General features: G+C 27.6%; 1 protein-coding gene across 5 annotated transcripts; it reads right to left on the reverse strand.

Moving 5' to 3' along the window:
- Positions 1–2392: 2392 nt before the first annotated feature.
- On the reverse strand, positions 2393–17844 carry LOC119680522 (protein lingerer-like). Of its 5 annotated transcripts, none has more exons than XM_038093367.1 (7): positions 17761–17844; positions 11701–11835; positions 10178–10303; positions 9316–9567; positions 9076–9231; positions 6607–6639; positions 2393–2780 (listed from the first exon to the last, which is right to left on the reverse strand). In XM_038093367.1, exons 1-7 carry the CDS (start codon positions 17779–17781, stop codon positions 2682–2684), a joined length of 822 nt encoding a protein of 273 aa, XP_037949295.1. In that variant the 5' UTR covers positions 17782–17844; the 3' UTR covers positions 2393–2681. The 5 variants fall into 5 exon arrangements, with proteins under 5 accessions (XP_037949295.1, XP_037949296.1, XP_037949293.1 ...); XM_038093368.1 differs by having other exon boundaries at positions 11701–11832; positions 17761–17841; XM_038093365.1 differs by having other exon boundaries at positions 11701–11832; positions 17665–17804.
- Positions 17845–19812: the final 1968 nt, after the last annotated feature.

Raw genomic sequence — 19812 nt, forward strand, 5'->3', positions numbered from 1 at the left:
ACCGGTATTCATTTTTCACACAACGTACGATCTTTCAAATACGTAGTTCTCTTTCTTACTCTCTAAACAGATAGAAGTGTTGAAGCGTGCGCGGAATGTATAAATATTATTCTAAAAGCGGAAAAGCTGAGAGCGAAAGAAAAGTAATGTTGTCTTAAACGTTTTTAACCGCTTTGGGTCATATAATTAACACAATAAAAACATGGAACTCAAATTAAATCCTGCTTCGCATGCACTCAACGCTGTTTAACTGTCTATGCGGCTCAATGGATAGAATTGTGAAACTGTTGTTGTTGTGATAGCGCACAAGGATCTTGAAAGCAGATAACATGTAAAGATTCACACGACAAATACATGGGTTAGGATGTGAATAGATAATGTTTGAATGAGGACGAAATTAGAGTTGGATTGAATTGGATTAGCGATAGACGGAATTTAAATTAAAAATCAAACTGGATCAAAGCGGACAAACCTGGCTACTGTAATGGAGTGCGTCCAAAGGTCGATGAGATTGAGCTTTGTGTGGAACAAGAGAATAGATGGACGATTTCCCAAAGGAAATGCTTGGACTCGTCGGTGTCTGTTTAAGAGAGCTTTCACTGTATATACAATATATTTTGAAATTTCTATTATATTTAATTGCTTAACTGAAATTGTTTGTTTCTGTGGATGCGCACACTAATTTGGATTTGCACACTCTTTAATCAAATACAGTATATATTCCCTCAGAAAAATATGCTGGACTTTAAACTATACTTGTCTAAATTTACCTGGATAACTTATCAAAATTTAATGAAGCTCTTGTTATAATGTATCATCCAAATTCGTCATATACACTATCGAGCAAAAGTGCTTTAGATATTAACCTGCGCTTTATCAGGTCATATACACTATTGAGCAAAAGTGCTTTAGATATTAACCTGCGCTTTGTCAGGTCATATACACTGTTGAGCAAAAGTGCTTTAGAAATTAACCTGCGTTTCTTCAGCTCATAAAAACTATTGAGTAAAATTGCTTTAGAAATTAACCTGCGTTTCATCAAGCAAAGACCAAGAGAAGACTTGCAAACCTAAGAACAGATTTTTCTGAGTCCAAAGCATACCGCGGAGCAGAAATATATTCGATGTGTTTCACAAGGACCGATTAAATATTTAATGCGTCCTGCAAGGATCAGTACCACGGAAATATATATTGTACGGGCTAGTAGCGATTTGTGGATTGGCGATTTATGAAAGTCTGCCTTTGAGAAAAAGATTTTTTGTAATAATGTATTAAAAATTCAAATAAAGATATGCATACGATAAGTAAATAATTACTATAAATAAACAAAAAAAAAATTAATAAGTTATATTAAGCGACAATATAAATAAAGTAATATAAGAAAAAACAAAAATAAAAAAAAAATCAAAATAAATAATTATTGTTTTTTTAATTACTGAAACGTTCTTTGCTTTTACATTTTTTAAATATAAGTAGTTCTTTAAGGTATAAAAGATATATGAAAAATTAAATTAAATATTTTGTGGCGCATATATTGTATAAATAATATTTGGGGTTTTCTTAGAACTATGTTAGTTTGCTTAATTTTGAATATTTACGAATTAAAATACAGTTTTTTAGACAGTTTAAAATTTTTTGTTTGCGTGCAATTTTAAATAAAGCTAACTTTTAATTATAGGGTCTCACAAAAACGAACTGTATGACAGGCGGAGGAAAGCATTTAATAGTGGACATGCTTTTATGCTTTTTATATACAAAAAAAAAAAAAAATTTTTTTTCTTATTTGCAAATTAAAAACAAACTAATAAAATCTTTAGCATAAGTTAAAAATACAAGAAATACATATATTTATTATTTTGTAAATTTGATAAATAAAATATAAAATTTAATTTAGTTTTAGTAATTTTGTTAAAAGTAAAAAATTATTTTATTTCACTATATCAAAATATGCATATATTTAGCACTTTATTTCACAAATCCAAGACATTTTTCTTTTTTTTTTCCTTTGTTAGCTCATAAAAATTAAAAATTAATGAGCCAACAACAAATCGAGTTTCCTTTTAACTGGAAAATGTTTAATAGAAGTTAACTAAACTAAAAATTATATCATTTTTTATATTTTTATTTTTAAAATGTGTATTATGTTTTTATTTTTGTTTTTGTTTTGTATTTAAACGTATATTTGTTTGTTTGTATTTGTATTTAAATTTAAGTATTAAGATTATAATTATACATGTAAATTTTTAATCGATTACAATATTTAATATAATTTTTCTTATTACTCTCTTTACGCTCAGTTACGTTTTTTAAAATTATTTTAATTATTATTAAATATAAATTTATCTTTGTAAATGTATTTGTAATTAAAAATGAATCTTTATGTATGCTTTTACTGTTTTTGGTGCATGGGAGAGGAGTATGGTGGTATAGTATAAGTTAATGAATTAATTAGTAGATGATGTACAAAGGACATATTTTACTAAATTTGTTTTCTGTTTTTTCTGTTTGTTTGTTGTTGTTGTTTTAAAAATCAAATGATTTCATATTTCTTGTGGGTATTCATCATAAAAACGAGACATTGTTTCTTCTTTGTGTTGAATGGTAATAAACAGATCTAAGATTGGACCATTCAATACAGTGTTTTTGCTTTTTTGCTTTTTTTTTGTTTATATGTAAAAGATTTAGTTTTGTCCTGTCCAATACGAAGGTGAGTAATTCTGCTTAGCAGCCGATTTAGCTTGGCTACTAGCTTGCTGACGCTGACCTGTACTGTTCGAATCCTGAAAAAAAAAATAAAAACAAAATATTATTTAAAAAATTCTTTAATTATTAAAACTAAATATAGTTATAGGAATTTACTGCATATAAAAAATTAGTAAATATTTTTAAAAATTTAATAATTAAATATTGAATTATTAAGTTGTTAAAACTAAATTATTGAAGAATTAATTATATATAAAAAATTAGTAAATATTTTTAAAAGTTTAATAAATTTTAAATTCTTTAATTATTAAAACTAAATTAATAAATATAGTTTTAAGAATTTATTAAATATAAAATATTCGTAAGTATTTATAAAAGTTTAAAAAATTTCAAATTATTTAACTGTTCAAAATAAATTAATAAATATAGGTATGAGAATTTATTATATATAAAAAATTAGTTAATATTTATATTAAATTAATAAATTATTTAATTGTTAAATAAATTAATAAAGATAGTTAAAGAATTTACTAAAAACAACTAACTAAAAATAATATTAAAATCAGGTCTTCTCAATAATAAATTATTAAATATTTATAAAAATGTAATAAATTTGAAAATTTACTCTTAAATGATTGAAGTGTCGATTGAAGTGTTACCAACTACACACAGGTATATCTGCCAAGGTGATCTTCCCAACTACGTGAAATTCATATGAATGGCACCACAAACATTTGCATCTAAGTTTTATAGAATACAACTTATTCGAAATGGAATTGAAACGTAATAGAGTGATTGCGTTATATTTGGCTGAAATATTGCAACCAGCTATTGTTGGTAAGTTGAAACACCTCAAAGTGAATAAAATATTTATGTATTATGCCATAAATCGTTATAATAGAACAGGTAGCGTTGCCAAACGCTATGGTGGTGGATGAAAAAAAAAACAGCAACATTTCCTAAAATGGTTCGGAAAGAAAGTAAATGCTCGACTTGAACGAAAGCCACGTTATAGTGTTAAACAAATGACCACAGAAGTGAAAATATCCCAGGTAAGCATCCGACGCATATTCCAAAATGATGATAAAGTTCAAGGTAAAGCCTTACAAGTTCCAAAAAGCACAAGATCTTACACTAAAACAACAAAAAGTTAGACTCGAAAGAATAAAGGAGTTGGTTACGCCTGCACGAACATGGTGAATTTCCAAACGTGTTTTTTGATGAGAAAAAATTCTCCATTGAGCAGTACATAAACTCTCAAAATGATCGCGTTCAGTAAACCTAACGCACTGCCGAAAACACTACGAATGAGACTACAAATTGGCACCCGAAGTAATTTTCCCACTCAAGTAATACTATGTGCAGATGTAACCGCTGATGGACGCTTTCATCAATCGTTTTCATCGAGCCTGGTGTCAAAGTCAATGCGACTTATTATCGGGAAAATGTTTTGCATGGATTTTCTAACAAAACTTGGAACTGTCTCATAAAGCTCGTGTGAATCAAGCATGGTTAAAAAAACATATTTCACACTTCATTTCGTCCACACAACGCCAGACGCAAATCTGATAGACTATTCCATTTAGGTCATTTTAAGGGCAAACAAGAAGAGGACTACGCTGAAGAAAGCCATTGTTCGAGTATTTTGATGTTCGAATAAATTTGTGTTACAAAATATTTGGAACGTTAGAGATAGACACTCCAAAATATTCAATGAAATTTTAGTTAAACGTATTTGTATGAAACGAAATAAGTATTTTCCTTATTGATGAAACCTAAAGCAGAGCATCTTACAGGGTGTGTACCCTAACATATGACAAACATTTCAAACTTCGGTAATATCTCTTGTGACTAATTTATTTTTAAGAATTGCATTCGATCATTCGATATTTTTGTGTAATTTTTCTTAATTTATTTTTAAGTAAGTTATAAAAAATGAAAGCTTTTTGTGTGGTTAATGAAATTTACTTAGTAAGTTACACTTAGTTACAAGTTACACTTTCTAAGTGAGCAGTGGAAACACACTTTCATCAGATGATTTTTTCAGTATATTGTTTGGCTTTATATATTAGGTGTAAAATAAAGAATTTAAATGTCCACCATGGGATATATTATATTGCAGGATTCTTCTAAAGTTTTTTTTATTATTTCTTGGCACATAGCTCATTACACATAACGGATATTTAAGGATTGTTCGAATAAACACAATTCTAATGTTAAACCATATGGGCTTGGTTGCCCACTATAAGTTCTACAAAAAGACAAATTAGGAGCATTGCAATGAATGTATCAGTCTTGAGAGGAATATATGTAAACAAAGTCGAATGTTGATTTTTTTTTAGCTAGACCGGAAACTGGCTCCGGTATTATACGTATATGCTATTTAGAAATTTTAGGCTTTGGTTAATAATCGAGTATTCCTAATGTTCTTTAAGTCTGTTTCGACATTTTCATGCCATCTAAAGCGGGTATTACACTGTTCACTTGGCGCGATAAAATGCGAAATTTATGCCAAGCCTCATACAATTGGATTTTTGTCGGCTTCCATTCAAATTTCATTCTGTTTTAAGTCATGGAAGCGAAAACATAGTTTCGTTGCGCGCGTGATTCTATTTTGTGGTAATACTTGTAGTATTTTTTACTGAGGAGTGTTGAAAATAATGTCGGCACTGAATCATATGTAATACCCGCTTAAGTCGTGAACATCCTCTTTTTTCTGTTATGTTATATGAATGTGTGGAGAACGAGTAGACTTAAGAACATTTGCATAAAGTTTATACTTTCTATTATAGAACACTAAACATGTATCTGTCTCAAATATTGAACAAAATTATTTGGTAGAGATAGATCATTTTGGAATAATATTTTAAGAAATAAAAATATAGAGAAGTTTCGAAAAGTAGTGAACTACAACAAAAATTCTTTCTATATTATTTTAATTAATTGAATTTCTGGCTGACTATCAGCTGTTTCGAGTATGTCCAAATACCAACGATGAGTGGTCTTATTAATTTTAATTAATTAATTTTTGAGACCGCAAGTATCAAAGGTACCAACTTATACCCTGCCCATTTCGAAGCTCAGAGTCATCGTTTATTAGCCTCTTCATTATTCTATATATATTATATAGAATAGATAATCACAAAATTTGTCATCATTTTGGTATCAAAATAAGAAAACATTTATTTTTTAAAATATTCTTTTGGGATTTTTAGGGTTTTTTTAAATATTTCTGTTTTTCATTATTTATAACATCGCGTTCAAACGGACTACTACGCTTTGACAATATTTACGCAAACACTATTACATTTTCACAAACACATTTAAATTATTATTTACAGACTAAATTCATTCAAACAAAGTTCTGGCCAAAGTCTAGGTAGTGTAAACACTAAGTAAGGAAAGCGCACAAGTCGTCTTCCCCATAAGCAGGACAACTAAATATAATTAAAGAAAACACTTTGACTTTCTTAAAGAACTGTGTTGCAAGTGTATTGTATTTAATAAAAATAAATAATATTTATAATATTATAAATAAAATTTTCTTACAAAGAATATATAAAAAAAACTAAAAATTAATTAATAATAAATTATAAGCATTGTTTCGAGTAACTTGTAATGCATGGAAATTTTTTTTAATTTAAATGTTTTTTTTTTAAATAAAAATTCTTAATTGTTTAATAAATGGAATGGGAAATGTCTTCTTAATTTATAATATTATACACTAATTCAGTTAAGATATTTGAATGGTTGTCTGACTTGAAAAGAATCCAATTTATGGCATGGAAATAATTTTGAAATGTTTTTTTTTAGTTGTTGATTTTTATAAAACTTTGCCGTTTATAATGCGTGTTTAAAATGAGCTATGTTAATTTAGCTGAAGTGTGTTTTTTTATAACTTACCCGGCGGGATGAGTTATGAATCCTGCCGTCCATCTAATGTTGTCCCATAAAAAAACAAAACAAAAAATAAAAATAATAAATCAAACAGAAAAATAATCATGCTTTATGATTTAATTTTAATGAAGAGAAATGTTTTTATTTTATTATTAAAAATAAAATGAATTAAAATTTATTTAATGATTTTAAAGAGATTTTTTCTTTTGCTTAATAACATTTTAGCAGTTCTTTATAAAATTATAAAGAAAGAAGTATATTTAAAATTATGTTTACAAATAATGCAAGTAATGGCAACATTTTACAATTATTGATATAAGTTTTTTTGATGATTTTGAAGGAATTTTTTTTTAGCAACTATTTTGTATTTTATTTTATTTTTTTACTATAAAAGGAAAAAGTTATCATTAAATTTATTTTATAATCTAAGAGATTTTAATTTGTTTAATATTATTAAAAAGCCTTATCACTTTGAACAAAGTTTAATCACAATTTCACTCTTGCCTCAATCTTACAATTTTTAAAGTTTTATTGAAAATTATATTTTCATTTGATGTGACCATAACTGTCTGCATAACATAGCCACAAGGAAGTTTTTGTATAAAAGATAAAGGCCAAAAAATTTAGATTGATTTATGATCAATTAAAGATGACATTAGACGTTTAGTAAGGATTTATTTTGTTACAATAAATTTATAGTACCATCATATATAGTGAATTTAAAGTATCATATAGTGTAGTAAAAGTCAGCAAATTAACATAACAAATTAAATTTTGCAATTAAAAAATTAGAAAAAATTCGGTTAAAAAGTATAAATTATTAAAATTTAACACTGCACCAAACAGGAAATTTTTTTCTTCTAATTTTTAAAATAAAACTTTGTTATTGTATTATTTTACTCATTATTAAAGTTATTTTTCATGAAATTATATATCATTTGATATAGTAAAATAATTTAAATATGGCAAACAGGCTGCTATTAATAGTTAATTTAAATTAAATTATTAACAATTAGGTGTAGGTAAATAATAAAATAAATATAAATAAAATTATAATAATTTAATTTATAGAATATAATTTGAATGTAGAATTCGAAAACTATTTTGTTTCAGTTCAATTTAAAAAATTATATATATATCGGTTCAATTTCATTTTATTTACGACAAAAATTACGTTTCTTTCGATTTCGGACACGGTTGGAAGACACGAACTTTTATGTATTAGTATTAAAAATAGTTTTTTTTTGTCATCTAATTAATTTTTTTCGAAAAGATATACGTAGCGAATTTATTAAATTAACATATACCATACCTATTAAATTTTTTTAGAACTGAAGTGGGATGCGTTGAACCGAAATAAATCGAAAATTTTTTTCTTGACTAGATCATGATTTTCGTTAGTTTATGATATGTGTTTTATTTTCGAATTGATATATGTATAACAGTTACATAGGTACTGATTGTATAACAGTTTAAAAATTGTTGACACAAATTTATTATTATATACATTTTTTTGTTTAAATGTAGAAGTAAAATTATTAATCTAATTCAAAAAAATTTCTTTTAAACCAAATTGTTGAAACAAAAAAAAATAAAATAAATATATTATTAAAACCTTTAAATAGCAATTTATGTTATATGAAGTTGGTATTAAATTCGAACATTTAAATAAGAACTCTTTTGTAGTATTGCAACATATAATATATTAATAAAATTAAAAAATAATTCTTTAATTTTTTAAAACAAAGAAAAAAAAATTAAGTACAATACTAAAATTTTAAAAGATTTAAAGAAAGACTATTGATAAAATTTTGACTTACAAAATATAAGAATTACAAAATATATGACGAAATTTGAAAAAAAAAAAATAAATAAATAATTATTATAACAGAAATTTTAAATAATAGAAATTTTAAATAATAGAAATTTTAAATAGAATGTTTAAACAACAGTTATTGTTACAAGTTATATATAAAAATTTGTTCTTCAAATTATAACAGTTTTTAGAAATTTTTGTTTGTATAACAGTCATTGGTCTAAGTTATATATAAGAATTTGTTTTTCAAATTATAACAGTTTTTAGAAATGTTAAACAAAATGTTTGTATAACAGACATTGTTATAAGTTATATATAAGAATTTGTTCGTCAAATTTAAGGTTCCTTGGTTCATTAATTTAAACATTAAAGAAAATATCTTCAAGTTCAACCCGGCAAAGTTTTATAAAAATATATCAAATTGTTTGTCCTATATCCTATATGCTGTTTTAACACATATGTAGAAAAATTTTCATATATTAAAATAATAAATAAATAAAAGTATATTAGTGGAAAAGAAAATAATAACGAAAGAAAAATATTTATATTACATTAAATATGCATACCAATATATAACATAAAAATGAGATAGTAATCCACATGCAAGTTGTCAAACACCAATTGATATGAAATAAATTTTAAATGAAGTCATACTATACCTGATGTATTGGTTGATGAATCATGTTATGATGACCAGCTGCAGGCATTGGTAAATACATGCCATAGGGCTGAGCGGATGCACCACCAGCTGTCTGTGTGTTACTCATATTAAATGGTGGTGGAGTACCAGAATGGAAATTTTGCTTTTCATATGACTAAAAAAGAAAGTTTTATTATAAAATTTTATAAAAAAATGAAATTGTATATTTTTAATATTATAAAAAATGATTTTTACTTACATTGACCTTGTTTAATGCTACATGTCCCTTGCCATACATGGACGATGTAATGTCCGAACCGGTTGCACCTTGCTGTGGATTTGTGACATTCTGCGACTTAGTCGGCTGGTTCACATTAGAAGGGTATGCCCCCTTTGTATAATCCTGTGAAGCTTGCGTAAGTGCATCATAACTAGTTGAACCGTAACCAGTATTATAAGATGGTTTTGGGAATTGACCACCAGATGCTGTATTAGCAGCAGGAATTTGTTGCTATTTAAATATAAAATAAATTAATATTTTTTTTGGAAAATATATTAAATCTTTGAAATACAATTATTAAGCTTGATTAAAAAATTAAATTTCTCTATAAATGTCACTGACGTTTCGAAATTTGTGTAACTTCTTTCTGTTGTTGTTGTAGCAACCCGTTGGGACCTACTTATGAAGTTTCTTTGGGAGGTGTTGAAGGGTAGTTGATCATCGCTGGCGACAAGTGGCTTGGACGAGAACCCTGCCATTTTTGGAACCATGATTTCTTTCTCAGGGCGGTATGTTATAACATGGAGTGGGTTCCAAGAACGACCAGAACTACGTTCCGGAGCCACTCACCGAGTTCTACTACGAAGTGCGTTTCACCATCACTACAAAAGACTACAGAAGCAGATCCCAACGGGCTACAACAACAGCATAATAAGGAATAGACTTCGTCACGTCGGTGACATTTACATAGGATATAATTATAAAAACTAAATTAAAACATAAAAAAAATTTGTCTTTATTTATAAATTAAAAAAAGGCATTTCATCAAGAAATACACAATCAATAAAATATAAAGTTTTGAAACAAAAAAATAATTATGTATACATTTTATAAAACTTACAGGATATATAGCCGGCGTGCCATATTGAAAACCACCAGGCATAACATTGCCACCATAGAAATACGCGTAAGGAACATTAAGCATAGGCGCGCTTGAACCTGCTTGTTGTGACATTGTACTCGATACCTAATTAAAAGAAAACCATTGTAATTTTAATAATTGTTTTTAATATGTACTTGACTATTAATATTCTTAGAAAAATAAAATAAAAAGACCATATAAACTATATATTCTCAATAAAAAAAATATTTGTAATCTAAAAGCCCGTTTCTAATTGAAGCATATAGTTTGGACTGTTAGTGGGTAGAAATAAAATATTTTCTATAAAAAATCTAGTTTTTCACTTGATCATAATGTTTGTAACTCCAAAATAGGGCACCGTAGCGTACTTGGGATTAGCTAGATTGAAAAAAAAAATAATGTTTTCTTATTGTTACTAAAATTTAAATGTATTTATAAAATAGATCAGATCAGATCGAAAATGTTATCAAGAGCTAAGTAGGATCTGCGAAATCCGGCTTGTTTTTCGTTTAAGATATTATTGAGCTCAACCCAGCTATTTATACGCGAAAGTAGTATATAGGTAAATATTTTATAGATAGAGTCGAGCAGTGATAGTCCCCGATAGTTAACTATATTAGAATCTCCTTTATGTATGTTGATTCTTTTTTCGAGTCAGCGCAACTAGGTACTTTTACTCTTGATAGCTGGGGGTACTACAGTGGGACCCTCATCTCATTTGACTAATTTATGTATTGCCTATAAGCTTCATGATTATTCAGTGATTGATCTAAGATCTACGTAATTCCCCGTGCGGAGAGCGATTACTCTAAGATTAGATAGTGGTAAGTAGGATAGCCTGTCAATTTTCGCATATAACTTCAGGGCTCTGTCCCTTATATATTTTTTGATCGGGTCTATTCTAAGGTCTCTTAGCATGTCGTTTGTGCGGATGTACCAAGGCACTTTGAAGAGCCTTTGGAGAGCCTGACTTTGAGCGACTTGTAGCTTTTGTATAGTAGAGTCGGTAGCTTTGCCATATGCGACACACCCTTTATATTACCGTTCATTTATATAAACTTATTAATTTGTTTTTTTTTTATATTTGTGTTGAGATTCTAAAATTAAACTGAAAGATGACTGAATAATACTTTTCTTTATTATATTGTCATAAGAACTACAATTGAAATATCGTGCTAACACCAGATAATTACATACAGAAACTAAACTTGTTAAGTCTATAAACGACAGGCTCTCTCACGCATAACATAAATATTTCAATACTAACATATATAAATAGATTAATGGTGCAAAATATTACCAATGGAAAAAGTATTAACTTCAAATGTTTTAAAAAATTACAGGATGTTCTTAAACTGTGAAAAGAAAACCACATTACAGTTTATTACACTCGTTTAATCTTAATTTGATGTCCAGACCTCCATTTCAAATTAAAATATATTTTATTTCAAAATTAAATATATATTATTCTTTATTAATATGAATTCCTACACTTTACTTACATTACTCACTGGGCTAGAGTTATTGTCGGTCCTTGCAAATCGGCCATCAGTCATAGTAGAATATGCCACTGAACCCAAGTTGTCACGACCAGCGCCCAAACTTGTGGGGGTGTAATTCAAATCATAGAAGCCCTGCTATAAAAACGGAACATTGAACAATTGAAAATTATTCATAAACATAGACAATTTATTTAATTATTATATATATAAAAATAGTATTTTATATTTTTTAAATACAGTTAAATAAATAAATATTATTTTTATATATATTACAGTTTTGATTTTTTTGCTGTATAAACTTTATTTATAATTATAGTTTTTATAAGTAAACATTTATCAATACAGGTAATATATACAAATATATATATTATTATACATATATTATAAATTATTATATATAATATATTCTTATATATATATTACATATATATATATAATTTATTATTTCACAAAGTTATTTCATATATTTAACTAAATTACTGCACCGAACATAGTTTTAATTAAATTTTAAGAATGTAAAAAATTGTGTTATACATTATATTATTATAGCATTAATTTATATGTTAAAAATGAAATAAATGTTATTTAAAAATGGAATGTAATCTAGAAATGATGCGAAACCCAAAACCTCTTTGAAGTCATACAAAAATTAATATGTAAAAATATGAAGAGTGAAAAAAATGTACAAGGAATAGTATATGTCCTATAAGGTTACTGTACAACCCTATACCTAAAAGGTACATAAGGATACTAAATGAAGCTAATAAAAAATTAGGTAATGTACTTCAAAACAGATCTGAGGAAGTATCTGAAGCTGTTATTAGAATGCTTGTTAAAAAAAGGTTTTTGATTTTGCACAATAAATTTTGTTTGGTTGAAATGGGAAAGGCAATTTTGTTCACTTGAGACCAAATACCCTGAAAAACGTTGGTCTCATACTGGACCTGAAACACTACCAAAAATAGAGATGAATGAAGCTGTTAGACTTGGACAACGTTCATTCGAAAATGATGGACTACACTATTTCAGTAATAGAAAACCAGTTTGATAAGATTATAAACTTAGTTATGTCTATAAAAGTCTATGCTGACTTTTATAGAGGCGCAACCGCTATAAAAGTCAGCATAGAATATTCCATGTTTTATTGCATTTTTTTCAAACATATGTTGGTTTCGCTTTAGTTGAAGTAACTGACTGCTACATTTTTTACTCAATTAAAAGCAAAATAATGATATATTTTTGAGACGAATCAGTACTGAAAACATGAAATAGATTGTCCACAACAGCAGTAAACGAAAGAGAACTGATTCCAAAGTACATGGAAAGGCTATATTCATGCCAAAAGGGGAGAATTATCGTACTGTAAAATTTTAATGGATCGTTTTTTAACTAAAATGTTCCGTAATCAACTGGATAAATTGAAATAAAGAATTGTGAAGTAAGTTGTTGCTATATTTCAACTTATGTACAGGTAGGATAGGAATGAACGGGGTACTAGCTCCCGACGGCGCACAACACAGCGACCAAATTGATATTTTGTGCTGCAATAGACCCTAACCGAACAGAAGATATTCCGCTTTCCAAATGAAGGTCAGAATGTCGCCCGTTGAGGACCTCCTAATGTCAGAAGGGGGGAAAAGCTCTCCTCCCAGTGATCTCCTCTTGGCTTAGATCAAGGCTGGGCAGTCACAGAGAATGTGACTGGAAGTCTCGTCTGCTTCTAAGCAGAGTCGACACTCTATCTCTTCGGACCTGTTAAATATCTCACCGGCAATCTCAACTTTGTTCTGCTATAGAGGGATACCTTACCATAACTGTAGGGATGAACCAGCTGTTTACAGGTATTGTATAGTGAAAAATCTCATCTATTATACTATAATATGATAAAGTATAGTGTTAACGAACAACTTAACAGGGACTGATCACAAGTATGTACATCTATTTTCAAAAATTTAATTTAAAATGAAATAACTTCGTTATCAATATTAGTAGTACACATATTTACATATATACTTATACAGCAAAACATATATACACTGTTTTAATAAAATTAATGTTATAAATTTTCTTTGAAATTAATATTAAATATACAATATAAATAAAAAGCATATTATATATAAAAAGCAAAATATATTAATATTTTATAAAGTATATACTAGTCACCATTATTATATTTTTATTAAAAACAAAAACAAAACAACAAAAAGTTAAAAAATGCCAATTTATGGATGCCAATTGATGGGATTCTACGAATGTAACAGGTAATGATTATTACATGAGGTGGATAATGTGAGTGATTTGGTTAAAGAAAAATGTAAAAATTGTAGAGCAAAATAGTTTGCATCATTTTATTCAAATTTCTTTTGTAGTTTTTTAAAGCCAAATAACAACAAAATGATACAACAGTTCTTTATAAATATTTCATTACAAGCACAAAACTTAACTTTTAACACACCACAACATATTAAACATCCAAATAATTATAATTAATTATTTTCATTTTCAATTAGCAAAATAATTAAAAATTTTAAACCGTTGAGAATTTTAAAATTTAAAAAAGCAAATTAAAATTTATTTAAACAATTTAAATCAAAAGTAGCAAACTATTTCTTTACCATATATGTAATGTATATTAGTTATTTTCTATATAAAGACAATAAATTTAGAAAGTAATTTCATGGTCCAATAAATACAAAAATATCGTATGGGAGCTTAGAAAGATATGAGAGAGTATGAGCGACAATATGTGCTCTCGATGTAGTGATTGGATTTGCATCTCAAAGCCACGTTTGTTTACCTGGACTATTACTAGTCTAGGTTTACTATAACAAACATTACTAACAGGAATAAAACAGCAGGTCTTTGGGTTACAATAACAACAGTACTATTATTAGTAGTATTAATAAATCAAAACATTGCTGCTGTTGGCACTATGTTTTTTTTTATTTTTGGTACATAGTTTTTGCATTTACATTGTTGCTTTTTTTTGTAGCTCTTAATTTAAAAAACCCTAAACTCAATTCAAATCTATATATTACTTAATGTGAGAGAATAAAATTTTAATGTGAGAAATTATGATAACAGAAAAACGACAAGAAAATTTGTTATAATAATAAAGTCGTCGAATTTATAGAGAACCCTTGTATAAATAACTTTAATAGGCACGTTTTATTTTTACCGTATATACATATACACTAAATTTTTGTATATAGCCAAATGAAAGACTTAAAAAAAATAATTCAGTTTCTATATGCACAGCAGTGCATTTAAAAAATTAGCTGAATTCTCATATTGTCTTGACACAATATTATAGAAAATAAAATAAAAAATAAAACACGGTTAATATTAAAACATTTATCAAAATTTTTGGTTACAGGAAACTATTTAATAGTCGTTTTACACAGCACAACTAATTGAAATTTTGCTCGTTCGGCTCGTTTTACTAAAAACATGTTCACACAGCTAATCATAATTTTATCTTAATCTTGTTTCTAGTAGTTAGATTCGTAAATGAAAATGCCGAACACATCGCAGCAATGTTTTGTTTGCTTTACTTTAGTTTATAAGCAATATTGCTCTAGAATTATACCATTGTGAATTACACATCTAAATTTAACTAGATTTTGATAATGACAATAAAAATAAATAGGCCTATTAATATTAACGACATCTTTACGCCTGAAACTGATTTTTAATAGAAGACAGAAACAGAAGGGTTACATTTTATCCATTCACTTTCGCGCGAAAAAGAGATAATTACTGATTTAAAAATTTTCTCAATGGAAACTATATTTTAATAGAAATGTTTTTTGAACAGTAGTGATTTACAACAACAAAAAATTCATATTTTTAACTAATTACATTTTTTGCAGAATACAGCTGTTTTTTTAGTATTGCTAAATATCCAGTGTTAGTGATATTTTTTTAAAATATTTTTTATACAAAGTTATATGTAAATAATTTTTTATTTTAGACTGCAGGTACCAAAGATAGAACTTGTATCCTATCAAATTTAAATCAGAATCAGTGTTAATTAACCAACTGACCAACTGGACTTTTGCAAACAATTTGTTATTCTTCTAACAAATTCACTAGCTGTGTTATATTATATCATTCTTTGTGACTGTCCAGCTTTAATAACGCAGAGAAGAAACCTGTTTCATAAAGAATTTCTGTCACCAGAACAGATTAAGAACTCTTCTCTAGATTTAGTTCTAGACTGTATTCACAAAGCTTTAAGGGGCTTTGTTTAATCAATAGTGAAACTGGTACAATAGGTCTCTTCTGGCCGCAGTACCGGCTGTTGGGCAATTTTCACGTCTACTTTTTAATAATAATAATATATTATATCAATATTATAAACCAATTTTAGAATAATAGAATTAAATTAATCATAGTGTTAAATGTTATACCACACTTTACATTTATATGCAAACAAACGTTTTACAGGATTATACGAAACACTCTATATGTCCTATGAAGTATTTACATTAAAATATGAAGTATTTACTATAAAGTATTTTCACTTTTTAAAATATAAACAAAAATTTGAATATCTTTATAAATATTACTTATTAAAAATCTGAGTTGTTAAATAACAAAGGTCTCCTCGGTTAAATTAATTTTTATTATACAAAACAAAAAATATTTATACAAGCCCGAGTAATATAAGCCTGTTACTTGCAGTCCAAACAAATTACATAGGGACTATAAAATAATTTAAAAAAACTCGAATAATTGCTAACACTACTGATGATAAGTACTTGGCAATACTCTAAACAGGATTGTGTGGTTAACCAAACTTCAATAAATTAACTAAAATGTTTGTTGTTGTCTTTTTATTTATATTCGAATCCTTCTAACTTTTAATTTCTTTCTTTTTGTTATAAGATGAGTAACTTTCGGCAAGAAAAAAAAAATAACATTGAAAAACTATTAAACTTTAAGTTTCAGTATAGTGTAAACACAATTAAAAAAAAAACAAAAGCAATTAAAACTCATTTTCAAGCGTCAAAAGCTGCCGCTTATGGATCGTATTTTAATAGTCAAATCTATGGAATTTAATTATAATTTTAATTGAAAATTATAATGAAGTCAAATAATTAAAATTAAAATTATTTGAATAGACAGACTATAAAATATTATTTGAAAGCTTGTAGTTTTCTAAAGTGTTGATGTAACATAACAAATTATATATTATTTTTATTTACCTAGTGTGTAACTAAAGTAGCACTTATTTTTTAGATAGTGTTATCTTTGACATACTTCATTTTAAATAAAGTTAAAAATAAACTTGTACTTGCAGTCTCAAAAAAACTATTCACGAATATGTAATTAAATACAAGAGAAATAATTCCAAGACCACTGATGATGAGTATTTGGTAATAATCGAAAATAAAATAAAAAAAAATATTTGTTGTTGTAGTTCACTACTTTTCGAAATCTCTCTGTTAAAAATAGAGATTTGTATCATTTGCTCGCATAAGATTTGTATCATTGTTTGGATTAAGAAATTACTTTTTAAATTCATTTTTTTTATATAGAAAACAACATGATTGTGTATCATGTTAATGATGACTTTGCTTATAATAGAAATGAATTAGATATTGAAAACCATAATACACAATTTATGTTATTATAAGAAATCAATTCATATTAGGTATATTGACAAGCTCTTCACAGTAAATGCAATTTTCGCTTTTAAGTTAAAAATTTTGTAGCATTTTTTGTTATCTAATATAAACATAGTCCATAACCAATGTTCTGTTTGTTTTAAATTTGTTGTGTAAGTTTTAAGTGAAATTGGTGTGTATAAAAATTGTGATAGGATTTGGAGTTTATATGTTTGCAAAATCATGCAGAATGCGTTTGAATTTTGAGTGGGATTAAGTGAATTGCATGGCATATGTTGTTATTGTATGTAATTTTTTTTTGGTATTGTGTTGTACATCGCCATCAACTCACCACATGTGGCACTCTCTGTTGCATCATTTGTATATCCTCGTATGAATATACTGGTTGCTGATAATATGGCAATCCAGTCTGAATATATTGACTAACCATTTGAATATTAGACACCATACCAGCATTATTAGCTGCGCTGTTCTTATTGCCTGACGAAACAGTAGAAGCGGATGCAGTGGCTGCTACGACTGAGGATACATTGTTGTTATTAACACTACTAACGCTGTTCGCACTGTTAGTTGCACTGGTATTATTATTACCAACAGAATTTGCACTATTCGCATTGACACTATTAGAAGAGGCAGAATTTGAAACTTTCGAGTTCGATAATCCTCCAAGCGATGTGGAACTGATGCTATTTGCAGCAGTGGCTGCTGCATTAACTGCGCTGGATACCGAACTCACTGAAGTATTGCTATTGCTAGCACTGTTTGACGAAGCACTGCAAAAAAAAAAAAAACATATTATTTATAAATCATTATTTTCTTTTATTAATTTAATTAATTTAACTGTATTTTAATATGGTTAATCAACAATTTTTATATTGTGATAGCATGCATTTTAAGATATATATACTTAGCTCAGTCAATCCTTTTTCAATAGTTACATAGTATCATGACGTGTAGTCTTACCTGTCAAAATGCGTGGTGTTAGATGCAGATGTAGTGTCCTTTAACTTAGCACTAGTACTAAAGTTACTGTATTGAGACGATGATGTGCTTGTGCTACCAGCAAACCTAAGTGTGACACAAGGGACATGGGTGATTCAATTATTTATTTGGTTTGGTTGTTAGAATTAAACGAAAAAAAAAGGTGTAAAGAAATTTTTTAAGACAGAGGTTTACACAATTACAAAGACACATTTTAATATCTAAATTTGATGTAAAATACACTTTTATACCAAAATATGAGAATGTTAATAATTAGTTCTATAAATCTATGAACAAAACTTTACAACATCTATAGAGAACACAAATACGATAATACTTCTACTTATTTATAAATACATATGTATTAAGACAGTTCCTAAGATCGAAGTTAAAAAATTGTAGAAATAATAAAAAAATTTTAAATAGTACAATAATTCTATTTATTATTTATTTTTTACTAATAGACGTCTCTAGCCAAAAATTCCTATAATTTTCTCATAGTAACATTGGATTGACTTTTTACAACAGCAACGCAACTAATATGCTGCAGTGAAAGCGATGCCAGCAACTATACTTATTGGCTTCAAGTGCAGCCGGGCCTACGTCCCAGAGCCACTCGTCGAGTTCGATGACCAAATGCTGTTCAACACTCCCAAAATAGAGCTCTGTAGCCTACAGAGCTCTATATAAGCAGAGCTCTGTAGGCTACAAAAACCATATATATCATAAAATATTTATCGCACACACAAAACTCCGTCCAATCGACCTTTAGACCCACCCAACTCCACTTCGTAGTCTCCCGCTCCCCTATCCCCAATCAACCATTACCTATCCACATCCTAAACCATGTATTCGCCTCGTGTATAGTTTCATATTATTTACTGTCCAGATCTCAGCGATTTACAATAACAAGTTTTTACCAACGATTCCAAGAACGGCCGGTTTTATGTCCCGAAGCTACTTATCGAAGACGACTAATACCTTTCAACATCCCCAAAGAGGTTACACAAGTAAATCCCGTCGGGCTACAACAACCCAAAAACGTATTACAAATCTGAGAAAACATTCAAGTGTTTTAAAAGAACAGGTTTAAAAAATCAGATCTATAAATGCCAAAACATAATTATTATAGACCGAAGGTGCTAATAAAAATTGTAAAACTCTGATATCAACCATATCTGTTCCTAATAATTATGATAAGAAAAACTGATTTCCTATATTTTGTTTGTCATATATTTGACGTTCTTTACACTCAAACTTTTATAAATAAAGTCAATGAATTTAATAGAATAAGTATTTGCCACAGAACTTTTATGAATAAAATCATTGGATAAAATCATTAAGTTAGTCTATTCGATTTAATTATATGGTCTTAATCCTAGATGTTCAGCTCGAAAAACATGAAGTTTCATGTATTTTTAAAAAGCTCTTTAGGCTTATTTAATCAACTTAAAATAAAGTGGGAAGATCTTGGACGCTTTAAAGTGTTTTACATCAA

This window comes from Teleopsis dalmanni, chromosome 2 (genome assembly GCF_002237135.1).
Source record: "Teleopsis dalmanni isolate 2A chromosome 2, ASM223713v2, whole genome shotgun sequence".
NCBI classification, from domain to species: Eukaryota; Metazoa; Arthropoda; class Insecta; order Diptera; family Diopsidae; genus Teleopsis; species Teleopsis dalmanni.